We start from the raw sequence: 24,121 nt of genomic DNA on the forward strand, positions 1-24,121 counted from the left end.
GTTTTATGATCTACTTGCTTCTTTGGGGAAATATAAATCTTGAAACATCATCTTCATATGACAGGGCAAAGAGTCCCCTGGGATACAAGATGTTTAAGAACGTTAACTGAGAATCAGAAATAGTTTGTGACTAATATTGGGGGTTTGTTTATGGGCACAAATAAATCCCAGGTCTAGGGCCAACCTATACAAATCTGCCCGCAATGAAAACTCTGATCGCAAATGATGGAATGGGGAAACAATCTGAATTTAAAGAGGTGACTGGGGGGCAGGCTTGCAGTGTTTAGGAGCTAATATTTTCTGACCATAAATTTGTATGCTGTTCAAACATTCATAGTCACCAACTAAACTAAATATGATAGAAACTAGGAATTTATATCGATGGTCTACAGCCATCCAGGTTTGTAAGTAGGTCATATGAAATGATGCAGTTCTTTTTTCTAGGATCGTCAAAAGAGGCCCCCTCACCCTTCTTTCACTGTTCAGGTGAGGAGCTATCAGTGATACTCCACACGAGAGGGGCAGAGGAAGACATATTGGCATTTGGGGGTCTGCGTGACTGGAAGGAGGGTGGGGGGTCCTCATGGGGGGCACTGCTTGGGAGTGAGAAGACCCATGTTTGCTTCCCACTTGTTAGCCTTGGTCAGGCCTCTTCCTTGTTTAAAACCCATCACATACGATACTATACATAGAAAACCCTAAAGACTCCACACAAAAACTACTAGAACTGATAAACGAATTCAGCAAGGCAGCAGGATACAAGATTAACATACAGAAATTGGTTGCATTTCTTTACACCAACAATGAAATATCAGAAAGGGAATGTTAAAAAAAATACCTTTTAAAATCAAACCCCCCAAAATAAAATACTTAGGAATAAGCCTGACCAAGGAAGTGAAAGACTTATACACTGAGAACTATAAAACATTAATAAAGGAAATTGAAGATGATTCAAAGAAATGGAAAGATATCCATGCTCTTGGATTGGAAGAATTAATATTGTTAAAATGGCCATACTACCCAAAGCAATCTACAGAATTAATGCGATCCCTATCAAATTACTCATGACATTTTTCACAGAACTAGAATAAATAATCCTAAAGTTCATATGGAACCATAAAAGACCCAGAATTGACAAAGCAATCCTGAAGAAAAAGAACAAAGCAGGAGGCATAAACCTCCCAGACTTCAGACAATACAACAAAGCTACAGTAATCAAAACAGCAATGGTACTGGCACAAAAACAGACATATGGATCAATGGAACAGAATAGAGAGCACAGAAATAAACACACACCCACGGTCAATTAATCTTTGACAAAGGAAGCAAGACAGTCCTCTTCAGCAAGTGGTATTGGGAAAGTTGGACAGCCTCATGTAAATCAGTGAAGTTACAACACACCCTCACACCATGCACAAAAATAAACTCAAAATGGCCCAAAGACTAAAATATAAGACATAACACCATAAAACTCCTAGAAGAGATCATAGGCAAAACATTCTCTAACATAAATCGTATCAATATTTTCTTAGGTCAGTCTCCCCAGGCAGTAGAAATAAGAAAAATAAACAAATGGGACCTAATCAAACTTACAAGCTTTTGCACAGCAAAGGACACCATAAACAAAATGAAAAGACAACCTATGGGCTGGGAGAAAATATTTGCAAATGATGCAACTGACAAGGGCTTAATTTCCAAAATATACAAACAGCTCATACAACTCAACAACAAAAAAACAAACAAACCAATCAAAAAATGGGTAGAAGACCTAAACAGAGATTTCTCCAAAGAAGAAATACAGACGGCCAATAGGCACATGAAAAGATGCTCAACATCACTAATTATTGGAGAAAAGCAAATCAAAGCTAAAATGAAGTACCACCTCACACTGGTCAGAATGGCCATCACTAAGAGGTCTACAAATAACAAATGCTGGAGAAGGTGTGGAGAAAAGGGAACTCTCCTACACTGTTGGTGGGAATGTAAGTTGGTGTAGCCACTGTGGAAAACAGTATGGAGGCTCCTCAGAAAACTAAAAATAGAATTACCATATGGTCCAGCAATCCCACTCCTGGGCATATATCCAGACAAAACTATAATTCAAAAAAACACATGCACCCCTATGTTCATAGCAGCACTATTCACAATAGCCATGACATGGAAACAACCTAAATGTCCATTGACAGATGAATGGATAAAGAAAATGTGGTACATATATATATACACACTGACACAATGGAATACTACTCAGCCATAAAAAAGAATGAAATAATGCCATTTGCAGCAACATGGATGCAACTAGAGATGATCATACTTAGTGAATTAAGTTGGAAAGAGGAAGACAAATATCATATGGTATCACTTATATATGGAATCTAAAATATGACACAAATGAACGTATTTATGAAACAGAAACAGACTTATGGACATAGAGAACAGACTGGTGGTTGCCAAGGGGGAGGGGGTTGGGGGAGGGATGGAGTGGGAGGTTGGGGTTAGCAGACGTAAGCTATTATATACGGAATGGATAAACAACAAGGTCCTACTGTATAGCACAGAGAACCATATTCAGTACCCTATGATAAATAATAATGGAAAAGAATATAAAAAATGTATATAATATATGTATAACTGAATCACTTTGCTGTACAGCAGAAATTAACACAACATTGTAAATCAACTATACTTCAATTAAAAAAAATTGATTAAAAAAAACCTATCACAGACTCTCCATGGCTTCTAGAACAAAGTCCAACCCTCAGAACCCTTAACCTGGCTTATAAAACCTCTGTGATTTGACACTGCCCCTCTCTCCAGGCTCATTTCCCATCACACTAGGCTTTGTGAACTCAGTGCATGCTCTCCACTTCTTGGTCCCTCAACCTGCAGTGTCTGCCCAGATGTCTATCCTTTTGAGCCATTTGGTAAACAACTGCTGATTTTAAAAAACACCATGAAGGTCATCTTGTCCCTGAAGCCTTCTCAAGGATAGTTTCTCCTCTTCCAACTTTCTAGTAAACCCTGAACACTGCCCTCTCCCTCTGTCTGGTGACCTCCTGGTACACAGAATGATAGAATATATTTCCCTGCCTCACTGGTTTTGGACTTGGCCAAGGGACTCGTTTAGACCAGTGACATGTGAATGGAAGAGCCAAGGCCTTAAGAGGCAATGTCTTTTTTATATTCTCTAGTGCTTCTTTGACTTTCCACATGAAGAATGTGTCTTTGGCAGCTGCTGTTCCAAGGAGACTATGGAATCACGTGGAGCAAATCTGAACCCAGCTCCGAGTGAGGGCAGCAGGTGCGCAGCACTTAGTGGGGGTGTGCTGGGGGTGTGGAGCTGCCTTCTGGGGAACGGCGGGGGAAGGTGGGGGCCTCTTGGGACAGAGGGCAGGTAGGTTTTTGCTTGATGCTAGACTGGGAGGAAAAATCAGTGTTCAATTGTGATTTTAAACAGATTGTGTTTACTTAAGAAAGTAATTAGCTGATATTTCTTTGCAAATGGCTTGAAACCGTGTCTTTACTCAGTTATGCAGATGTTTGCAGGTAAAGAGAATTTTATCTTTAGTATGAATTCACCAAATATACTGAGTGTCCACCAGGTGCCAGGCAGGCTAGAGAATGGATTTGGGCACGGAGTGGTGAATGGATGAAGAGAAACACAAAAATGAATAAATCGAGGTCACCAATTTCAATGAGCTTATTATCTAATGTTTTCCCATATTTGCTTTATCTACTTCTTAAATTTTTTTTCAAAACTATTAGAAAGTAATTCCAGGCATCATAACTCTTCATCCCTATGTATTGTAGCACAACTCTCCTAAGAATAACATACTCCTATATCACCATATACATTACTAAGAAAATTAATAATAATCCTCTAATATCATCTAACATCAAGTCTACATTCAAATGTCTCTAAAATGGGTTTTATAGCTGTTTGGTTTTAATCTACTCTGTTGTGGTGGTGGTGGTTTTTTGGAATTATCTGGAGTAAAACCAACATTTGATTAGTGTAGTAATTGGCATTTCTGTTCATCACACAGCATTTGCTTGCACTGCAGGGTCCTTTGTGAAAGGAAGTCACCAGACTTTGCAGGGCTTGCCCTGCACGCTCTTATTAAGTAACGTCAATTACTGAGGCTTATGAGGAGAGCAGGCCCCTTTCCAATTCCTCTTTCCAACTGTATCTAGGAAGACCTTAGGCTTGTATCTCCTGGACCATGGAATATCCACTCAGGGAGGATGAATGGGTTGCAGCAAAGTAGGTTCTTTGACTTTGCAGTTGCCAGTTTCATACTGATACCATTCAATTTGGCAAACATTTAGTGTCTACCATGCACTGGCCCTTTCACATGTATTACACTGTTAAATGTTCATAGAAACTCTGCAGAGCAGTATAGTGGTTACGAGTCTCAGCTCAGAAACCCAGGTGTACAAGAAATATTATTATTCTTTATTTCCTTTAAATCAACTTTGGACTCTTGGAGTTCTTTTACCATGATTATTTTACCTTTCTGCTTCAGTTATCACTGGGGTCTTCCTTCGCTGCCCTCTTTCCTCCTTCCCTCTCTCCAACCGTTCTCTCTTCCTCCCCTCTTTTTCCCCCTGGCTCTGCCTTCCTCCATCCACCTCCCCACCTCACCCCTACTTCCCTCCTCTCCCCTGCTCTGCCCTCCCTCATCCCTTCCTCCTCCTTTTCCTTCCCGTCTGTCTTCTCAACCACACTGAGCTCCTGGGGATGGGGCCATGGTCCATAGTCATGACAGTAAATTCCCATTTATTGAGTGCTCACTGCATACCAGGCACACAGGTGCTTCTAATTAGCCCTCACCTGACCCTGTGAAGCAAGTTTATTGGTTATGATGCCTTAGGCTGTAAGTAAAAAGAAATTCAACCAACAGTGGCATGAACCATGAAGACATTTATCCTCTCCTTAACAGGGTGTCTGTAGGAGGATGTCATCTTAGTTCAGATGACGGCATCAGGACTCCAGCCTGCTCTGCCATCCTTCCTTGGGCTTATTCCTTCATGATCTCAAGATGGCTATTGGGTCTCACTTCCATGTTCAAAGGTGGGAAGCAGGGCAGAGGCCATAGTTGTGAGAGCCTTTATTTTCTTGTGCTTTTGTTTCGCGAGACAATGGCTTTCTCAGGAGCTCACCTGAAAACTTGCCCCTCTCAACTCACTGCCCTAAAGCGAGTTATATGGCCACTCCTACCACAAGGAAACTGAGTGGTTAGCATTTTTAGCCTCTGCAGTGGTGAGAAGAGAGAAAGGAGTGAGGAATGGCCTTTGGGCGGCCATTTAACAGCATCTGCCTCATTACTGGCCTCACTTTTACAAAAGAAGAACTGGGCACAGTACTTGACTAAAGGTCCCACTGCTAATAAGTGACCAAGGATTTGAACCCACATTTCTTTGATTCAAGTTCACAAAAGTTTCTCAGAAAGCAATTCTTATTGACAGAGGGTACTCTACAAGGCACATAACTCTGTCACCATCCCCCTGAATACTTCTATTCAAAATCTCTGAGTTCTTACTGTGTGCCAACCCTGGGCTGAACACCAGGCGGCCAGAGATGAATGAGGACGACACAGGCCAGTGAGTTCATTAACAGGTGATTCCAGTACAGAGTGGTAAGTGCTCCAGAGAGCAGATGAACAGAAGCATGAACAGCTAAGGCTCAGAAGTGTACCTTGACTGACATCACCAGTTAGAAGGTGGCAGAGACTCAAAACCTAAGCCGACTAATTACCACGCCAGAACTCTGCCCCCCTCCCCCTGCGACTTCAGCCGTGCAGTGAGTAACTCTGACTCTTAAGCAAGAAATGGTGCCCAGGTCGGTGCAGGTGGTTTCTCAATGGTGGTGATTCTTCTCGTAGCATTCCACAAAAACCACGAGGAGAGCTTAAAGAAAACAAAAGCACTGAAAGAAAGTAAAACTATCTCCAGAATAATTGCCCCTGAAAACCTACTGTATTGGTCAACTCTGGCTGCCATAACAAAGTACCACAGACTGCGTGGCTTAAACAACAGACAGTTTTTCCTCACAGTTCTGGAGGCTGGAAGTCCATGATCAAGGTGCCAGCAGGGCTGGTTTATGGTGAGGCCTCTCTTCCTGGCTTGCAGACAGCCGCTCTATCACTGTGTCCTCACATGGTCTTTACTGTGTGCACACTCAAGGCGGTGGTGGGGGGAGGAAGGGAGGGAGGGAGGGAGGAAAGAAGGGAGGAAAGAGAGAGAGAGAGAGGGAGAGCTCTCTAGTGTCTCTTCCTCTTTTTATAAGGACACCAATCCTATTGGATTGGGTCCCCACTGTTATGGCCTCATATAACCTTAATTACCTCCTTAAAGACCCTACTTCCAAGTACAGTCACAGTGGGGCTTAGGCTTCAGCATGTGGATTTTGGGAGAACACAATTCTGTCCATAAGACCTGTTCAGTGTTTTTACTGAAAAACAAAAGTTTTGGTCCCATCTAAATTGACTCAGCACAGAGTAGACAGCCATTTGGATCATCCACATCCTACTTATTTTCTTCAATGTTGACCATTTCTTCTCCCCTTAATTGAGTTTCCACTTGGCTATGTCTGCAGACCCAGTGAAAGGAAGTGCCAACTTATCACAGCTTGGAGAAAAAAACCCAGATCAGTCCTCAGTTTCTTCCTGAAGTCCCCTCCTTGAATCCTCCTACTGTAGAAGCTGAAAATACCAGATACTCACTGCCCCATATCCTTTGCACCAAGCTGGACCATGACCCTGGCTCAGCCAGGCTGACTCATCACTTTGAACTGCAAGCTAGTGAAGCAGAGAAGGAGGGACCCCACAGAAGCCATGCTGGCAAGGGACTGGCCGATCTGGTGGCTACATCTGAATCTAACATCAGAAGGCTAACCATGTAAACTGTGGAGTGTGGGTCCATGACACAAGCAGTGGAGTCTCCACCAGGCCAGTTCTGCAATTGCATGGCCTCCCTGGTGGGGTTTGGGCCCTATCATAAACTCTCTGTGCTACCAAGTGTCCTATAACAAATTCCTTGTCTGTGTAAATTAGAGTAAATTTCTGTCACTTGCAACTAAGAAGTCTGGCTGATGCCTGCCTGACATTGGAAGGAGTAGTCTTACTACTAGCTTCCTACTAAGCACAAAAGATGCTGCTAAATTCCTTTTTTAAAAATAAACTTCTTATTTTAGAATGATTTTAGACATACAAAAAAACTGCAAAGATAGCAAAGAGACTTCTTGTATATCTCATACCCAGTTTCCTCTATTATTAACATCTTATATTAGCATGGTACAGTTGTCACAGTTAATAAACTTTTTTTTTTTTTTTTTTTTTTTTGCGGTACGCAGGCCTCTCACTGTTGTGGCCTCTCCTGTTGCGGAGCACAGGCTCCGGACGCGCAGGCTCAGCGGCCATGGCTCACGGGCCCAGCCGCTCCACCATGTGGGATCCTCCTGGACCGGGGCACAAACCTGCGTCCCCTGCATCGGCAGGCGGACTCTCAACCACTGCGCCACCAGGGAAGCCCAATAAACCATTATTGATACATTATTATTAACTTAAGTCCATTAAGTTAAGTCCATTAATAATCTTAATTATTTAGATTTCCTTAGTTTTTACCCATTTAAACCAGGGTCCATTTTCTGTTCCAGGATCCCATCCAGGATACATTATATTTGGTCACCATGTCTCCTTAGGCTCCTCTTGGCTGTGTCAGTTTCTCAGACTTTCCTTGTTTTTGTTGTTTTTTTTTAATTTGTAGTTTAAAAAAATGAGATGTAATTGACATATTACATTATAGTGTCCTTGTTTTTGATGATCAGTTTTGAGGAGTACTAGTCAGGTATTTTGTAGAATGTCTTTCTATTGAAATTTGTCTGATATATTTTTTCTTGATTAGACTGAGGTTATGGGTTTTGGGGGGGAAAGCCGTAGAAGCGAATTGCCAATCTCATCACATCATATCAAGGGTACATACTAGCAACATGACTTATCACTGTTGATGTTGACCTTGATCAGTCGGTTGAGGTAGTGTTTCTCAGATTTGTCTACTGTCAAGTTACTCTTCTTCTCCTTTTTCATACTGTATCCTTTGGAAGGAAGTAACTATGCGAGGCCCCAAAATTACCAAGGAGGGAGTTACACTCCATCTCTTGAGGGTGGGATATCTACATAAATTATTTGGAATTCTTCTACATGAATAATTTGTCTATTTTCTCCCATTTATTTATTTATTCAATCACTTATTTATATCAGTATGGACTCATGGGTATTTGTTTTGTATTTTGGGTTATGATCCAATACTACTTTATTTTGTTGCTCCTATGTCCCATTGACATACCCCCCATCGATGTGGGTTTTTTTTTTAGCAATTTCTTACTTTTGGGCATTACAAGAAGCTCTAGGCTCACCTTGTATATTTCCTGCACCATTCTAGGCTCAGCCATTTCCCTGTGAACGCTTTCCTTTACTGGAGTATGGTATTACAAACCAAGAGTTGGTGCTAGGTTTGCTTTTTGCTACTGAGTCATTGTTGCCATTTTGTAGCCTCTTTCAGGTGAGAAGACAAGGAAATAGATGTGTGTACACTAACCTATGTATATACACAAATCTATAAATATTTCTTTGTGTTAACCATCTGTGTCTATATTAAGTTAAACATGAATTCATACTGATATCTCCAACCACATCACCACATTGATCATTCTAAGCCATCTCCCTTTGCTTATGTGAAAACTCCCACTCCAACAAGGAGACACCTGGCTCCACCATCTGCCATCCATACTCACTTGTTCAGTTCCAGTGGTTTCAGAATTGTTAACCCGCCCACCCATGGTAACAACTTTGTCAACTAGAGTGAAGTGCTTTTGTGCCTTTAGTTTTGTAGACTCTACTGATTTCCAGAGTTACCTAGGGTGGCACCTTTTTCTCCCACCCCTTTCAGTGAGGTTGTTTCATACATTTGTACAAAATTCCCTTTTCTCCCTGGTAGGCAGATTTCAGTCCATGTAGAGTCAGCCTCAGACAGTCTCTGGGACCCTTTCTTTCTACTGACTTCCCTTCCTCTTCCACCCTTCTGCCCTCTTCTTGGACCCTGGTTTCATCCTGCTCCCCTTTACCTGGTGTGGGCCAAGAAGTAAACATTTGGTTTCTATCTTGAAGGAACAAAGGTGTGTTCTTACAATTGGTGGTGATGCTCCACAGACCTCTGGGGAATGAGATCCATTGTCCCAGGTCCTCCAGAGGAGAGAAACTAGAAAACAAGAACTTTCTCTAATGTTCATACACACTCCGATCGCATTACTTCAGTATGCTCTTATGCTAACTTAACTGCCATCCACAGACAGGAAGATGGAAAGGAAGACAGGGGGCAAACAGGGTCAGAGGACACCATCCTGCCACATGGAGGACTGTGAGGAGAGGCTGCAAGGCTAGGTGGGAATAAGCTATGCCAGAGCCATGCCACAGTTCTACAAGATACAGATTTCCAAAATCAAATCATTCATGGAAACATTCACCTTTAAACATTTTGTACTTCAAATGTCTCTATTAGGTTTACGTTTTCTAAGTCATCAGAGTATTGGAATACTCTGAAAAATCACTCACTCCTCCTTAAAAGGTGATCTAACATTCTCATAGTTATAATAGTCCTTGTGGCTCTGAGGTAGTGGTGGTGGGGAGATGTGGGAGGCTAAAGTATGAAGTGACATCCTTATCAGTTCTGTCCCTGGGGATGAGAAGAGAGCCTTGACAACTCTTGCCTTTGATAAACACCTTTCTTATTCTAATTACACCTTTCCCTAAAGTAACTTTTCCAGCTTCCCCCCTCACCCCACTCCTTACATCCCCGTATAAAAGAAGCCTATTCAGACAGCTTGTGAACAATGCTGCTTCAGGATGGTTTAATCGGGGAAAGGAAACCTGTAGAGGGTCTTATCTGGGGTGAGCGTCTCAAGCGACTAAGATTATCTCCCTGTCACCTTGTGACCCATCTTCTTCATGCCACCTTTTAATTTTGGTAGCAATTACGGTGTATATGGTAATGCCCATTAGCATATTCATGGTCATCTCTTCATATTTATTGTCTGCACAACTCATTAATCTTCATCTACTTTGTGTGCTTGACAGCTCAATCTATTTTGCAATCTCTGGGAAGCAGCCATAGCCCCCCAAAGCTTTTGTTTTCCTGTAAATAAACTGTGTAGGGGACCAGAGGACAATGGTGCATCCCGTGGTGATTGACACCAGCCACGGCTACTAATCAGGATGGGACTTCACTGCCAGCTGAGTCGAGTGCATCATGGGGCCATTGTTCCAATGCTGCCAGGGCAAGAACACACACAGCCAGTCACCTTCACAAGATGGGTTGATTGTTCTTCAAGATTAGACCGAGTTGCCTTATTATCTGTCCCAGACAACAAGGCATCTCACCCAAACAGACGCATTTGCAGGAATGGCCGGTACACTGGCCAGATTTGAATTGCTAATGTATAATCTGCCCAGCACAGATGTGCAATGAATATTTGGATGTTGTTTTGCCCGTCAGTCTAGCAGGCTGAATTGATGAGGTGATGAGTATTCAATGATGGGTCCTGGACGTTGGCCAACAGCAGAGTTTGAGCACTTGCACTGAAGATAATCAGATTACCCCCCCAAAGTGCCTTTGCAGTAATTCAGCGGCAAATTCTGTTACAGAGGCTATTTGGTGGAAAGTTCTTTTTTCCTTTTTGGTGCAATTAGATGTTTTTGTTATGCTTTTCAGACTTGGGACAGTTATAGAAGTTGCCTTTATTGTGTCCTTACTTGCCAACTGTTAGGGCTGTGAGTAATGTGGAACTGACTGCCTGGGTTTGAATTGGCCATTTTTGAGCGTATTTTCTTAAATTCATTTTGCCTCAGTTTTCTCATCTGTTAAAATGGGTTGAAAAATTCTATCAGCCATATAGAGCTGCCATGAGGACCCAGTGAATTGATATCCATAGAATAAGCCCTAGAACATTGCCTGGCTCATAGTAAGTGTTCAACAAATATTAACTATAAACATATTATTGGTCACTTGCTTTCTCTTGAGATTACTGTGGTCCAATAGGTTGGATACACTGGAAATAAAATTAAACCACCTTTGTTATCTCAGGATGTCTCCTGGCCTTTACCATGCTACTCTGCCTAGTACATTTACAATTGTATGGAACATTTCCCACACTTATTTGACCATGGAAGCCTTTTCTCTGGAGCATCTTTCACACCTTATTTTGCCTAGAACATAGTATAGGAAAATCTACCTAGAAGATGATAACACAACAGTTGCAAAGGTTTGAAAGAAAAACGTGATTCAGGAATTTTATATATGATCAAGCTATTCATATGTGAAGGCAATGGGAATTAATTATGCAAATACATGTATTCTTTCTGAGAAAATGGTACTCAATGTGTGTCCATAGGAAGAGGATGATGGCTCTGAAGGAGGAACTCAAGAACAGCAGGCAACAACTTGTAGGAAGCAGTGAGACCAGTTGGTTGTATTGAAATAAGTCTAAACAACTGCAGCAAGTATCTTGTCAAAACTGACATCAAAAGATTAAAACATTTGAAAGAAATTATTATACTGAAATAATGGGCTATTGGCATACATCAATGCAGATCAAAAGAATGAAAAAGGGGAAAGGAAAAGCAAGTGTCTTTTTAAGAAAAAGAAAAGGAAGGTAGGAAGGATACACTTCTGTTTAATAAAGGTATAATAAGAACAACCGCCTGGAGGGGTGAGATGGGGAGGGTGGGAGGGAGGGAGACGAAAGAGGGAAGGGATGTGGGAACAGATGTATATGTATGACTGATTTACTTTGTTATAAAGCAGAAACTAATAAAAACAAAAACAAAAAAAACCTCCTGGAGCAAAGGCAAGCAACACCAGATAATCCCTGCCCAAAGTGCAAATACCTAAGTATTAAAATAAGTTTAAAGTCACTAAAAAAAAAAAAAAAAAAAAAAAAAAAAAAAAAAAAAACCACCACAGTCGTCTTTAACAAAGACTTAAAAAAAAATCTAATAAATCATTAAAGGCCAATACTCTTAGATATGAGGGAAAAAACCCTTAAATCCAAGGTTTCTCTGCTTATTAGACAAACAAAAATAAAATGAAATATTCAGAAATTAAAATATGAGTAAAATATAATTATTCAAATGTGAACATAAAGTCAGGTCTGCCAACATTAATATCAAGCAATGCAGAGCTATACAAGTCAAAGAGTATGAAACTGTTAACTGCATTCCTTTATCTCCAGGCCCTTGGACGAGGAAGGTTGTAAATAGATATTAGCAAGAAGTATTGTGGAAGTGGAAGTAATGGGCAAAATGTACACGGGAAGGGATGGCTTGTGTGGCAGGGCCCCTTGAGTGTAAGATCATTTTTTAACTAGAGAGGACACCTGTTTTATCTTCCCAACTCACTTTCTGGGATCTGCTTCCTCCTCCTTCCTCTGTACACCCTGGACTCCTTTCTCCCAGCTATATGATTCCTGCTGCTGTGTGATCCTGGATCCTACCCACAGTTGATGGGAGCCAACCTGAGCCCGGCAAACCACAGTACCTTGCCTCCTGACTTGCTTCCTTACTTTCAGGGAAGGCACCTGAACCAAGAAGGTGATGTCTTCAATGATGTCTTTTTTAACACTGAAAAAGAAGGCTGGTTCCTCTTTGATGATGGAAAAGTAAGATGGAGGTTCTCGGCTGCTATTGGTGCTCATGTTTCCTACCATGAGAAAGAAACTAGTCTATAATGAAAGACAGTGACGTTATATATTTTAAAAAATAGTTTCCTAGTGGCATGTGAATTCCTGGTTCCATTTGAACCTCAGGCCTAGCTATATACCTGCACTTCCCCTGTTTCAGTTATGTAACTTTTCTTTGAATCATCTATCCCTGTAGCTTTCTAAAAATTTCCCTTTTCTGCATTAGCTACAATTGGGTTTCTGTCACTTGCAACCAAAAGAGTTCTGGCTAATACAGTTACCTTGTTCAAGTTTTAAAATAGTGGTATGTCCTGACATATGATATTGTATTAGTCTATTGAATTGAAGTGTTAAGTTAGGTTCCCAGGTCCCACAATGAAAGGGAGCATATAATTAAGCTGAAAGCAAGCTGGACAACATGGTAATTTGGTTTGAAAATAAATGTCATCAGTTAGTGATTTTTTTTTGAAAATTACTATTTTTTTTGGTGTATTGCTAGGCAGTTTTGCAACCTTTTCATATGTCTACTTTTTTCTGATTTTTTCCTTGGTTTTTTTTTTTTTTTTTTTTTTGCGGTATGCGGGCCTCTCACTGTTGTGGCCTCTTCTGTTGCGGAGCACAGGCTCCGGACGCGCAGGCTCAGCGGTCATGGCTCACGGGCCGAGCTGCTCCGTGCCATGTGGGATCTTCCCGGACCGGGGCACGAACCCGTGTCCCCTGCATCAGCAGGTGGTCTCTCAACCACTGCGCCACCAGGGAAGCCCAGATTTTTTCCTTGTATTTGCTTTTTAAAATTTTAAATATTTACTTTTAGAATTTAAAGTCAATTATTTTTCTGCTAGGTTGCTTGTAGTAGCAAACAGTTGGAGCAATCATAATATATAATAATAAGGGATTAATTAGAACAGACGATACTTCCCAGATAGGGCAATAGTTGGTAACACAAATGTCTAAAAATACACTGTAAGAACATAAGTGACCAATAAGATTATTTTATGCTTTTATGTTTGAATTTTTTTATCTTATGAGAAAAATCAGCTTATGGCGTATCAGAAAATACAAGCAAACAAAAGAAAAATTTAATGCCTACAGATTAATCACACCCACCTGGGGACAACCAATGTTATCACCTTGGCGTATATTCTATTAGAAACTTTTATAATTATATATATATATATAAATATTCTCACATTTATTCATTTAGAAAACCTTTTCTATAAAAATGGGACTACATCACTTGTGCTTTTTTAAAAAAAAACTTAATGAGGTATAATTTACATGAAATAACATGCATTCATTTTAAGCATACATTTGATTAGTTCTGACATATTTATACACCATTATAACCACCACCATAATAAAGATATAGGACATTTCCATCATGTCAAAAAGTTCCTTTGTGCCCTTTCCTAGGCAATCTCTCTCTCTCCCTGGGCCACAGGCAAACAGTGATCAGCTTTCTGTCACTATAGATTAGCTTTGCTTTTTCTTTCCTTAAGGTTTCACATCCATGGAATCACACAGTATGAACTCTTTTGTGTCTGACTTCTTTCACTCAGCATGTTTTTGAGATTCATCCACATCATTGTGCTTATCAGCATTTCATTCCTTTTTATTGCTGAGAAGTATCCCATCGTATGAATGTACCACAATTTGTTTATCCATTCACCTGTTGATGGACACTTAGATTTTCAGTTTTTGACTATTAATGGAAAAAGCTGGTATGAATATTTGAGTAAGTCTTTGTTTAGATATATGTTTCCACTTATTTTAGGCAAAATATCTAGAAGTGGAATTGCTGGGTCGTGTGGTAAGTGTCACATTTAATTTTGTAAGAAACTATCAAACTGTTTTTCAAAGAGTTTACTCCATTTTCCATTCCTATCAGCAACGTGTGAGAATTCCAGGTGTTCCACAGTCTCACCAACATTTTTACTGAGTCGTTCATTTTATGGGTGTGCACTGATATCTCATTGTGGTTTTAATTTGCATATCTTTAATGACCAGTGACGTTGAACATCTTATCATGGGCTTATTGGCCACTTGTATAGCTTCTGTGAAATGGCCATTCAAATCTCTGCCCATTAAAAAATGTGGGTTGTTTGTTCTCTTACTATTGAGTTGTAAGACTTCTTTACATATCCTGGATGCAGATCTTTACCAGATATATTAAATATTTTCTCCCAGGCTGTGACTTACTTGTTCTTTAATTTTTTTTAAAAAAGATCACTGTCCTTTGAAGAGCAGTTTTTAATTTTGATGAAATCAACCTATCAATTTTCCCCTTTATGCTTTGTGCTTTTTGTGTCCTATCAAAGAAATCTTTGCCTAGCCCTGAGATTATGGAGATGTTCTTCCATTTTCTTTTCTAACTTCTGCAGTCTAGCTTTTACGTTTAGGCCTATGATACACTTCAAGTTCATTTCTGTAAATAGTGTGACGTAAAGGCTGAGGTTCTTTTTTTTTTTTTTTTCATACAGATACCCAACTGTTCTAGCGCCATTTCTTGAAAAGACTATCTTTTCCCCATTCAATTACCTCGGCACCTTTGGCAAGAATCAACTGCCCACATATGTGCAGATTTATTTTAGAACTCTATTCTGTTGGACTGATCTATTTGTGCATCCTTACTTCAGTACCACACTGTCCTGACTGCTGGGAAACCTGATATTGAGTTACACAATCCACAAACTGAGAGGGAAATACTACTTGTTGGGGTTGCTTAAACATTCTGTCCATCTCCCCATGGTGTGACTTTCTATGGTGAAGGCAGACTTCCAATGCTACTCTTACTGGGATCCCAACAGGCAGGGGCAATTCATCCTGACCTGTGAAAGACGGCCTTCATCCCTAAGAAGCTCATGGCACTCTACAGTTTACACATCAGCTTCACATCCTCTGTCTCACTCATATACTGATTCAGTCCTCTCACTCACTCTCTTCACAACCTCCCTATGGGGTGGGCTACTTAGAACCTGATTATACCCATTTTATAGATAAGGAAACCTAGACTTTAGAATTGTCACCATCAGGACACCTTCTCAATAGTTATGGAACCCTGAAATACTAGTTTAAGTAACACAGAAAAGCAAAGGCCAATCTGACTTCATCAACTTAGCAGTCTGCTCTGATTCTGCCTGTAAATTTCTTGGGTGAGTGGCAGGTCACAAAGGTAAGTCACACCTGTGCTACACCTGTGCCCTCCCCCCAAAAACCCCAACACACACAGACACCCACACATACCTATACACACACATACATACACACAACCCCTGAGAGACTTCTAGGCTATATTTGTCTCAAATGACATCAGTGGCTAGCCTAGTGATAGTGCTTCCTACAAGACAGTTCAGCATTTGCTTGTGGTCCTGTTTCTGGGTCACAAGGCCAGTTAACCCTTACTGTGAGCTCCACACAATCCCCAGTCCGCTGGACAAGGACACAGTGCTGGCTCTAGCAGCCCCTTGGCTCGGAGGCAGCGTGGTAAAATCTCTCCCTATCTCCTCCACTGCCAAGGGTTGCTGTTTAATCAGAGGACAGTTGTCACTGAGAAAGCTCCCCACCCCTCAGCTAGCAGGCAGGAGAGCACTGGTGTCTGGGTGGTGGCACCCTCACAGGCTGTTGGGGACAGAGCTGCAGGGGACTGAGGTTAGGAATGAAGCAGTAAGAAGTTCAAAGGAAGTCGCACGATATAAGGGGTTTTGGACAAAGTAGAGGTGGCGTGAGGGGCTTCAGAATGAAGTTAGAGGAGGGCTGCAATTGTCCCTCTGTGTGACCTCAGGCAGGTCCCTTTCTCTTTTTGGGCCTGTTTTCCCATCTGTGTAATAGTAAATTAGGTTGTGTGATCTCTGGGGTCCTAGTCAGCTCTGAGTCTACTTGATTCTGGGAGTTGGAAATGCAAAGAAGGGAAGTCACAGGAGTTAGTGATGTTGGCAGAGGTGGACAGAGAAGGGCTGATGGTCATGAACAGGGATGGGGGATGGGCAGAGAGTAGGGCAGTGGAGTGTCCAGGTGCCTCATTTTCTTTATGGAAGGAGAAGACAGTAAAAGAGAAACTGGCACACTGGGCCCGTTAGAAGGTGGTGAGGCATTTACTGATGAGGCATCTGTAGTACAACTGAAAGAACTGTTGATTTGGTCCAGGGCTTCCTGGCTGTAAGCCTCAGCTTTTCAACAGTAAGCAGAGCTACAATAATTGCCTGGAATGACGCTGTGAAGGGCAAATGATACAACCTGGAAAGGGCTTTGCCAACTCTAAAGGCTGTCCAAATAGGGCTTCAGTATCATTAGTCATTAGATCCTTTCTAAACAGGAAGAACTGCAATACTGCTCCCCATCAGCTGAGTGAATGGATGTCTTTTCTAAGTACATGCCTCCAGCCCCACCTCCATCTCGTGCGCGCGTGCGTGCGTGTGTGTGTGTGTGTGTGTGTAATCTGAGCTAACTGGTGATCCATGGAAGGCAGTGAAGGGTCAGGGGTTGCATCCATGTGCACAGGTGAGCGAGCCGACAGAGGAAAACAGTGACCTCTTTGAAAGAAAGTGCATGGGAAAGAAGCTTCCGTCTCCAGCTCACCCATCCTTGGATGGGGGTGGGGATGTGAAAGTATTTTCTGGTGTGGATTTTTTCAAACACCCAACTCTTAAAACCTTTTGAGTTACATCAGCTTGCATTTCTGCTTTGTGCAAGGAAATGACCGATAACTCCACTAGGACTTTGAATGACCCAATGTCTGCAACAGTGAGGGGAGGTGGCATGGCCTCCAAGCTGCAATTCTCACGGGGTTGGGATAGGGCAATGGGGTGGGTGTGGGACATCAGGACCTCTTTTAGGGTCAGAGCACTAATTTGAAGACAGAAAAGTGTCCTGTACCCCAGCTTTGATTTGACTCAAAGAATGCTATATTTATGTTGAATTTCATAAAGTATTGAAGGACGTGTGATATTTATGGTTGTCAAGGGGAGCTGGCTGAGAAATTCTGGTATGTGCCATCCTGGATGGATCAGGTAACCATGGGTTGAATCCTGGTTCACTCACTTTTCAATTGTGCCCTTGAGCAAGTCTTTCATCTCTCTGAGCTTCTTTGTGTATAAAATGAGAGACAATCATACCCACCTCACAAGACTGCTCTGAAGATGAAAAGGTAAAATGAATAACAAAGTCTGTCTAAACCTGAGGACCTGAACAGGTGTTCCTGCCGTTGGGTAGAGGACTTTTGACTGAATACACACACAAGGAGCTTGGTCAGGGCGGAGGCAGGCTGAAGAACGGTAATGTGGTTGGACTTTGGAATCAAAGCCTTGAGACACTGCCCATCCCTCCAGGCTGTGTGACACAGGCAACTGCTTAACCGTACTCATCTCAAATGGGAAGAGTACCGACACCTCATAGAACTGTTAGGATGAAATGAGTTGTCTGATATGTGTCTCATGGCCCACAGTTAAGTGCCAGAAGAATTACCTCTGTTAAGGTCCTGGACAGTTCACTTCAGTCTTCCATGCTTCTATTTCCCCTAACTTCACCTTAGTTCTGGAAGCAGTGAATACCTCCTATGGGCAAAGCTCCATCCTAGGTCCAAGATGCACCAGAGGCTGGAAGCTCAGGCAGGGCTTTGCATCCTTTCCAGATCTGTGGTCTTACTGTCACCTGCTGGGACTTCAGACAATGAAGGGAAGTTAAACTTAAGGCCCATGAACCCAGGTAGCCCGTTTTGGAAGGATCTGCATAAAAATGGTCAAATAGGCAAAAGTTTTAGTGCTTGGAATGGGTAAGCATCAGTTATGGCTCAGCGCATGACTGAGTCTGTCTGTCCTAAACCCAGTGGTCAGAGCCATCAGGCCTTTCTGGAAAGGCTGCAGTTCCCTGAGAAATACATGCACCAAGCCACAAAAGATGGGATGAGCTACTTTACTGGATGGCAAGCTTTCACAACGCCAAAGGAAAGAGAACTCAACTGAACTTTTCATTCCATAAAAGACTCAATAAACCTGACACTCTCATTTTAGCGAACTCCTTACTGGTACAGTCATTTCATTTCACTAAAATGCTCCTGCGATAAACCAATCTTTCCAAATGTAATGAAATGTTAATGAATACTAAGTCTGACAACATTAAATTTGGTAGTGATTTAAACATTAATAAAACAAAATAAAATACTCCTGTGGTATAGATTGACGTGATAAATCACAACCTGAAACTTCATGCTCTAAAGAACCCCAAAGGACAATACAGTAGTGCAGCATGAAACCACACGGAACTTCGATAGTGATTTTTGATAACCCTAAATTGCAAAATAGCTAGTATTTATATAGCCCATACTATGTGCCAACCACTATTTTAAGTACTTTACATATATTATGGTAATCCATCACACCCACCCTATGAGGAAAGTACAAGAGTAGTTACTCCACTTTACAGATGAAGAAGCTGAGGCCCAGAGATTAAGCAATTTGCGCAAAGTCACACAGGCTGTTAGGCTCTCAAGTCTGTGCTCTTAGAGTTGATTAATGTGGAACTTTTGGCTAGTGATCTTTGCTATTTCTGAAAATGAATTTAGCTTTAAGGATATGTGGGAAAGTGCTTTACGTTTATTTGTACTTAGACCAATAGGTAAATAATGAACTCTAAGACTGGTCAGTGCCACCAGAAGGTCAGAGAAAGTGGAAGGGGAAGGTCACTTCCAGTTCGGGAGCTGGGTAGAGGGTCAAGGAAAGCTTCACAGCAGTGGCATGAGGCAGGCCTTGAAGGATAAAAAGCACTTGTGTCTTATACTTAGCAGGCGCTTACTTAATAAAACACAAATATTAATGAAGCCGATGACTCAGATAACACTAGGAAACAAACCCTAACCAAGATGCACACTGCACACGTGACAATAGCCATTCATTCCAATATCCAGTTAACTCTAGTTTCTGATTCAGGCTTGGCTGTCTACAGTCCTAACACCACCACAATAGATCACAGAGGCCAAAATCTAGTATTTTGTCTCCTCCTATGATAAACATCATTTATTGTCATGTCTGTGTGCAAAAACACAACAAATCATCTTTGTTAAAAAAAAAAATACAAGGCATTCTTGCTATGGATCCAGGCAAAGGTATGACTAACAAAAATTTCCTAACAGAGGTCACTGAACACTGAGGTGGACTGATTCTGGAAACTACAGTTAAGTGTCTTCTCATTACACCATGAAGCCAAATTAATCAACTTTGATGATGATACACTTAAAGTGTTAAAACCAAATAAGGCACAAAATAACTCAAAATTTATACGTAGAGCAACAATCTAGAGAACATGTAATCAAAATATTCTGCTGAATGTGAAATTGTACCATATTTACATCTTAATCAACACTGGTAAGACTCAGAATTATTACAGCCTAAAAGATACTATTTTTTTCTAAAAAAGCAGACTGGGAGATATGGGGTACAGGAAGGTGATTCAGATTCAAGATTCAAGTATGTTAAAAAAAAAATCTCTTCTGCCCTAGATACTAGGCTTTTTTCCTTTGGTTTCAAAACTGGGTCAACAATCTACAAATGTGATGTTAATGAATACAGCATAAAGACCTGAAAAAAGTCTGATTATACCAGCAGTTTGGTGACATACTGGTAAAGCTGTTCTGTAAATGCTTCAGGGGAAAACTTCTCTTTCACCCTGGCTCTTCCGGCCAGTCCCATTGCGGCCTTTAAGGAAGGTTCATGGATGAACCTTTCTATTGCTTCTGAGAAGTCAACTGGGTCAGGCTCACACAGAAACCCTGTGACGCTGTGGACAATGGACTCCAAGGGCCCACCTGAATTAACAGCAATGACTGGGCACTGCATGTACATGGCCTCCAAGGGAACGATGCCAAAGTGCTCATTGCTTGGTGTGTAAAGCACACACGTGCAGCCGTGGAGGAGTGAGATTTTCTGTTTGTCTGAGCAAGACCGAAGGAAAGTCACGTACTGGCCTAGGTCAGACTCCTGGACCATTTTCTTCAATTCCTGGTAGTGTTGTACATTTTCCAGGACTCTCTCATCATAACCACCTGCAATGATCAGATGAACTTTGTCCCAATCTTGGGATGACAATCTTCCACGCAGCTTTACTAGGGCTTCTAGTGCCAAAGTCAGATTTTTCTTCCTTTCATACCTGTTGATGGAGAGGAGTATGAATTTTTTCCCCTTGGGGACTATGTCATCAAGCTTTTCAAGAACAGCTGAATCAAAGCTGGTGATATTCAGAGATGGGTAGAGGACATCGGGGTCTATGTGAGACAGGGACTTGAACGTTTCCTTAAAAATGGCAGCTGTGAACCGGCTGTTGACCAAGATGCAGTCTGCCATGCCTGTGGTGTATTCCTCTACCCAGTCAATTGGGGCCCTGTATAGGCGTTTAATAAAAGAATCTCTCCTGGTGAGAAGCAGATCTGGGAAGTGACAGTAAAACAGGATTTTCTTACGCCGTCTGGCCAGCTTGAACACTGGGATACAGGCAGACACCTAGCCAAAGCAAAAATCAACAGCAGATGAAGTGACTGGTCAACTAAACTTCAACCAAATCAAAGAAACAGATACCTACCCTGCCTGCTAGTCTGTGGGCCCTTCATGGGCAATGTCTAGTTCTGCGTTGTATGCCCCCAGACTCTCACCTGGTAAAATGCCTGGTTTACAGAAGGCTGGTAGACAGTTTCTGGATATGTGCTAAATATTTAAAGCTGCAAGTCCAGTGGTTTCCTCTAGAACAGCACTGTCCAATGGAAATAAAAATCTAGTAACTACACTAACAGCTTCTTAAAGGTTAAATTAATTTTAATGTATTTTATCTAAAATACTATCACTTCAAAATGTAATTAATACTTAAAAAGTTGATGAGATCTTCTATTCTTTCTTTTTCACATTATATCTTTAAAATCAGATGTGTACTTTACACTTACAGCACATCTCAGTTCAGACTAGCCACATTTCAAGTGCTCAATAGCCACCTATGGCTAGTGGCTACCACACTGGACAGAGCCACTCCAGTATCTTCCTCGACCTAAGGAAGTGAATGAATGAACTACAGTAGTTTAGAGTGTAGGCTCTGGAATCAAGATCGACAGGGTTTGAATTTCAGCTCTACTAGCTAGCTGTGTGACCATGACCAAGTAATATATACCTCTCTCTCTGGGCCTCAGTTTCTTCTGTAAATTGGTGACAATTCCAGTTTAAAAAAAAACCCATATAATTTTTGTCATTATTAAATGCACTGGTGCATGTAAAACATGTAAGAATTTAGCACACACTATGTGCTCAGTATTTATTGAAATGTTAACCATAATCATTACTAGAGACTTTCCTGTTGGGTAATCTTTACAAGTCAATCTCCGACTCACTTAACACCTGAAAAAGGTGAGCTTTAGGGATATTGAAGGATTTATCCAAAGCTACATAGAAAATAGCTGATATGGAACTTGAATCCAGGTCTCCCACTTCCAAGCTCGTTTTTTTCTCTATCCACTACAGTCTCAGCTGCCTAATGCTTACTGACTAATTTTACACATGCAGGATATTGGGCAAATGCCCACGTTTCTCAAAAAGAAATAGCTTGTACACAAGCAAGCATGATCAAAAGTAACTCAGGAGTAATAATTAAAGAAATACAAATACAAACGTGATGCCATTTCCACCTATTAGCTTGGCAAATATTAAAATGCTGATAACATCCAATGTGCACAAAAGCATGGAGTAACAGGCTCTATCACTGTGGGAGAGTAGAATGACAGAACCTCTTTGGAAGGCAAAGTTGGCAAAAGCTATTGACATTTAAGATGTACAGCTCTTTGACCTACCAATTTGACCTACCAATTTTATTTCTATGAATTTCAAAGACCATGCTTGCAGAAGTACAAAAAAAAAGGCATAAAGATGTTCATTACAACACTGATCTATTCGCAAAAAACTGGTCACACTGATACTGTCCTTTAGCAGAAGAATGTATAAATGATGGTACAGTCAAACAAAAGCAAATTTTCCAGCCACTATGAAGAATGAAGTGAATCTCTAATATTGATATGTAAGGATGTCCCAAGTAAAAATTTTTGGTGAAAAAGAGCAAGCTGTCCAATAGTAGGTGTGTCATAATCCTAATTATTATAAATAAGATGTATCTATGAACAGACATCATATGCTGGTATAGCCACAAGACAAGTTCTGAAAACATACAGAAGAAACGGTTAACAGTGGCTATCTTTAGGGAGTAGAATCGGAATGGGGCTTTTACATTCTAGTCTTTCTTATTATTTGAATTTTTAGTCCTAAGTAGGTGTTACTTTTTAAAATAAATATTTTTTGGGAAAAAAAAAAAGAACACAGCAAGAGTCTAGACTAGCTAGAGCCCATATCCAGGTGGACATTATTTACCAAGGTAAAGAGCCTGGACTTTTCTCCAAAGACTAATGGGGAGCCATGTTAAAGTTTTGATAGGGACATGACATGTTTAGCTTAGGGTTTTATTAAACACATGACACTGTTGAGGAGCGGAGTGGCCTGACAGCAAATGCTACAGTGGGATGCATGTGGCTTGGAACTAGTGTCAAGAGGAATAATGCAAAACAGGGAAGCCATACAAAACATGACTGAAGGCTGACTTCTAATGCCTGCGTTTCTTAGAGAGAGCACCAAGGCCCATATGCTTCAGAATCTCCCGATTATCCAGTGAAGATGCATATTTCGGGGCCCCACCTCAGGGTCCCAGGATAAAAACACCTGAGGGTGGGGCCAAGCAATCTGCCACTTTAACGGGTCCACACTAAAGTTTGAGAACCACAATCTCACTCCCGCTTTGATCTCTCCAGATCAGTTCCGATCTTTCCGAACCACAGACAGGGAGAGGTCAGCAGAGGTCATACGGCGCGCCCTCCGTAGTGAGAAAAAGAGGGGCGGCGAGGGCCGGCCGTGGCCACCTCACCTGGTCGCACACTACCACGTCGAACTCCTCGTCGCCAAGGAACAGCACGTACAGAGCCAGGAAGATCATGCGCACGTAGGCGCAGATCGCGGCGCCGCGGCCGCCCCAACCCAGGCTGCGAGGCAGCCAGTCCCCGGCGCAGCGCACCGGCAGCTCGCGGCTCTCCGCGAAGCAGTGGCCGGGGTCGTAGTGCGCCGTCCAGATCTTCACGCTACATCTGCGCGCCCGCAGCGCCAGTGCTGCGTCCACAACCAGCCGCTCGGCGCCGCCCACACCCAGGTCCGGGTGCAGAAACAACACGGACGGTTTAGGACCCAGGTCCTCATCTTGGCCCTGCTCCTCCGCCATAGCCCGGGAGCCGCACCTTCACCTAGCACGCTTAAGGGCTTCCGCACATGCTCCTTCCTCCAGCTTCCCAGCTGGCCCTAAACGGGAACCGACCACGCCCCGCGGCGC

The 24,121-nt window shown here is 41.8% G+C and overlaps 1 protein-coding gene across 1 annotated transcript; it reads right to left on the reverse strand.

The window, feature by feature from the left end:
* Positions 1-13,737: 13,737 nt before the first annotated feature.
* Positions 13,738-24,083, reverse strand: ALG2 (ALG2 alpha-1,3/1,6-mannosyltransferase). Its single transcript, XM_060101059.1, has 2 exons — positions 23,666-24,083; positions 13,738-21,219 (listed from the first exon to the last, which is right to left on the reverse strand). The coding sequence occupies exons 1-2, from the start codon at positions 24,011-24,013 to the stop codon at positions 20,317-20,319; spliced, it is 1,251 nt and encodes a 416-aa protein (XP_059957042.1). The 5' UTR covers positions 24,014-24,083; the 3' UTR covers positions 13,738-20,316.
* Positions 24,084-24,121: the final 38 nt, after the last annotated feature.

Source organism: Mesoplodon densirostris, chromosome 6 (genome assembly GCF_025265405.1).
Source record: "Mesoplodon densirostris isolate mMesDen1 chromosome 6, mMesDen1 primary haplotype, whole genome shotgun sequence".
Taxonomy (NCBI): Eukaryota; Metazoa; Chordata; class Mammalia; order Artiodactyla; family Ziphiidae; genus Mesoplodon; species Mesoplodon densirostris.

Bases quoted from the DNA above. Each gene is read 5' to 3' on its own strand.
- ALG2 (XM_060101059.1), bottom strand. From the start codon at position 24,013: ATGGCGGAGGAGCAGGGCCAAGATGAGGACCTGGGTCCTAAACCGTCC. The intron at 21,220-23,665 runs GTGAGGTGGCCA...TGCTTTGGCTAG, and splicing joins ACGTGGTAGTGTGCGACCAG to GTGTCTGCCTGTATCCCAGT.